We start from the raw sequence: 2524 nt of genomic DNA on the forward strand, positions 1-2524 counted from the left end.
AAAAAAACATATATAAGTAAATGTTTTTTCAACAAGAAAATATTAGAAATAGATAAATTCATCATTAATTGTTCGCTCTTGATTGTCAAATTCCTGAAGTAGTTTTATTAAACGATCATATAATAGAGTTTTACCATCGATGGCCCATAAAAAATCTAAATGGGTTAATAATTTATATGGATTTTCTTCCAGCAGGATAACGTTCGGCAGCTGCTTGTATGTCTCGAGGACATTCTAAGAACAAAAATATATGGAAGACAATAAAATTTATAATATAATCAATATTGTGATTATAACAAACAATATTAAATTAATAATAATAATTTAAAAAATAATTACTTCTTAAATATTATTTTCATATACACAATATAAATAATAATATTAGCTCAAAGAATGAGAGAGGAGTAAGAAAAATAGAAAAGAAGAGAAAAAAAAGGAGAGGGAGAAATGGAAGTAAAAAAAGGGAAATGTAATCTGTTGTAATCGATTTCAAACATACTTAATTTTTACAAAATGGCAAACGTCTGAATTTAAAATGTATAATTTTTTATAAAAAATTGTTTCCCTTGGTTTGCGCCCATAAAAATATATCTTACATAAAAATAATAAAAATGTCTTTACCGATTTTCGAGCAAGCACATCATTAACGGAATAATATAAAGCCAAGGGCGCAGTAACTTTTTTTAAATCGTACATTATGGGCATCATTTGTCCATATTTCTTGTAATTGTCGAAATATCCGTTGTCGTAGGTTTGAAATTTTTCTGTAACAATCAATATTAATTATTTACATAAAATATAAAATTTATATAAAATTTATATAAAATTGAAGAATACCTCAAATTTTTATTTTTTAGATAAAATATTATGTAATTGTGAGCAACATGCTTAAAAGAACTGCTACTTGAACTTTTATTTATATTATTAATATTATTTTATTTATATTATTAATAAAAAGTATTGTAATACAAAAATAAGAAACTCTCATAACATTTTAATTACGTTATTTTAAAGCAATTAAATTAATTTCTTTCTTTATAATTAACAGTTTATATTATAATAGTTTATATTATAATATTATATGTTTGAAGAAAAGAGGAATACTTACTAGTAATGATATTTTGATACAAATGATTTAATGTTTGCAAGGAAACGCCGGCCGGATAATACGATAATATTTCCGGTAATATCGTCTGCAACGAATGATTTAATTAAAAATAATTTTGATTTGTTGTATATTAGAGTATAAACATTTGATTTTAATTAAAAGCTAAAATGAATTTTTATTAAAAGCTGTAAGCAATGTTGCAATTAACAATATCGTGCTAAGTTGAAGACATATAATATACAGTATTAAGTTGCGGTATATCAGATCCAGAGGTTAAAAATATTATCGCAATGCAGACAGCCTGAGTAATTGCTTTATCTGTACACAGTGTTCTCCCAATCCTAATATTCGTTGATGATAAGGGGGCTATCTCATATATTTCATTAGACTCAAGGAATTCCTAATAAACAAAAATAAACGTAAAATATAAGAAAACATACGAAAATAGTAAAATATATGTAAACGTACCCTGATTCATTAAATTTCGCTGAAATTACTGCACGTTTTGGAACATTTTTCGGCAAAATTTTAGCATTACAGAAAAATTTCATAGTTTAATTTCAGCGATTTTTCAAATATGTTAGCTGAAAAATTTATTTTCAGTGAAATTTCAGCAAATTTTCAGCAATTTCGCAAAACGTGGAATAATCTCAGCGAAATTTTTTCACCAGGATAAAATTGTTTTTGAAACTATACGGGACAATAATACAGCTGGTTGAAGTTTGAAATATTTCTGGAGCGATTTTTTAAAAACGATTTATCTCGTTTCTAGTTTTACACAAAGTAACTTTTAAATATCGCGTCAAACTTCAATCAGCTTATTTGTATAGTCAATATAATTACTTTATTGAATATTTGAAACTCTACTAATAATATAGAATTCTATTTACAATATTTACAAAAAAAATTTCATAAAAGAATATTAAACGTTTATTAAAAAAACTTTTGAGGTAAAAAAAACTTGTATAATATAATATCACAATCAATTATTTATTACAATAATAATAAATATAGTAATAAAATAAATATCAAAAATATCAATTATTCTCCTAATTATTAGGATAAAATTAATACATATAACTTATATGAAATATATCTTCATTTCTCTTAAAATATGATTTTGATATCTCTTTACCATAATGTTTGGTATTTTCCTACGAATATTTTCCAAAAAAGAAGGTATTTCTTTCCATATAGCGACTGGAGCAAGGCAGATTCCCAGTTTTATTTTTGCATTGTATTCGGGTCTCATGGATAGTAAAGTAAATAAAATGGTAGTTCCCATCGAGTGACCGATGTAGTGCAAAGTTTTTTGTTTTGTATAATTAAGTACATAATCAATCATAGCTGGTAGATCTCTTGTTCCTATTTCGTGATAACTGAATAATTATATTAAATTTTTTTTCTCTTTTATTA

At 24.5% G+C, this 2524-nt stretch overlaps 1 protein-coding gene across 1 annotated transcript in view; it reads right to left on the reverse strand.

The window, feature by feature from the left end:
• Positions 1–42: 42 nt before the first annotated feature.
• LOC108687225 (lipase 3-like) overlaps positions 43–2524 on the reverse strand; it is a 4978-nt gene continuing 2496 nt past the window's right edge. The window contains exons 4-8 of the mRNA XM_018192886.1: positions 2244–2487; positions 1350–1508; positions 1109–1193; positions 622–764; positions 43–234 (exon numbers count right to left, since the gene is read on the reverse strand). Of these exons, the coding sequence (XP_018048375.1) occupies positions 43–234; positions 622–764; positions 1109–1193; positions 1350–1508; positions 2244–2487 (823 nt within the window). The remainder of the gene's footprint in view (positions 235–621; positions 765–1108; positions 1194–1349; positions 1509–2243; positions 2488–2524) is intronic.

This window comes from Atta colombica, unplaced genomic scaffold, assembly GCF_001594045.1.
Source record: "Atta colombica isolate Treedump-2 unplaced genomic scaffold, Acol1.0 scaffold203, whole genome shotgun sequence".
NCBI classification, from domain to species: domain Eukaryota; kingdom Metazoa; phylum Arthropoda; class Insecta; order Hymenoptera; family Formicidae; genus Atta; species Atta colombica.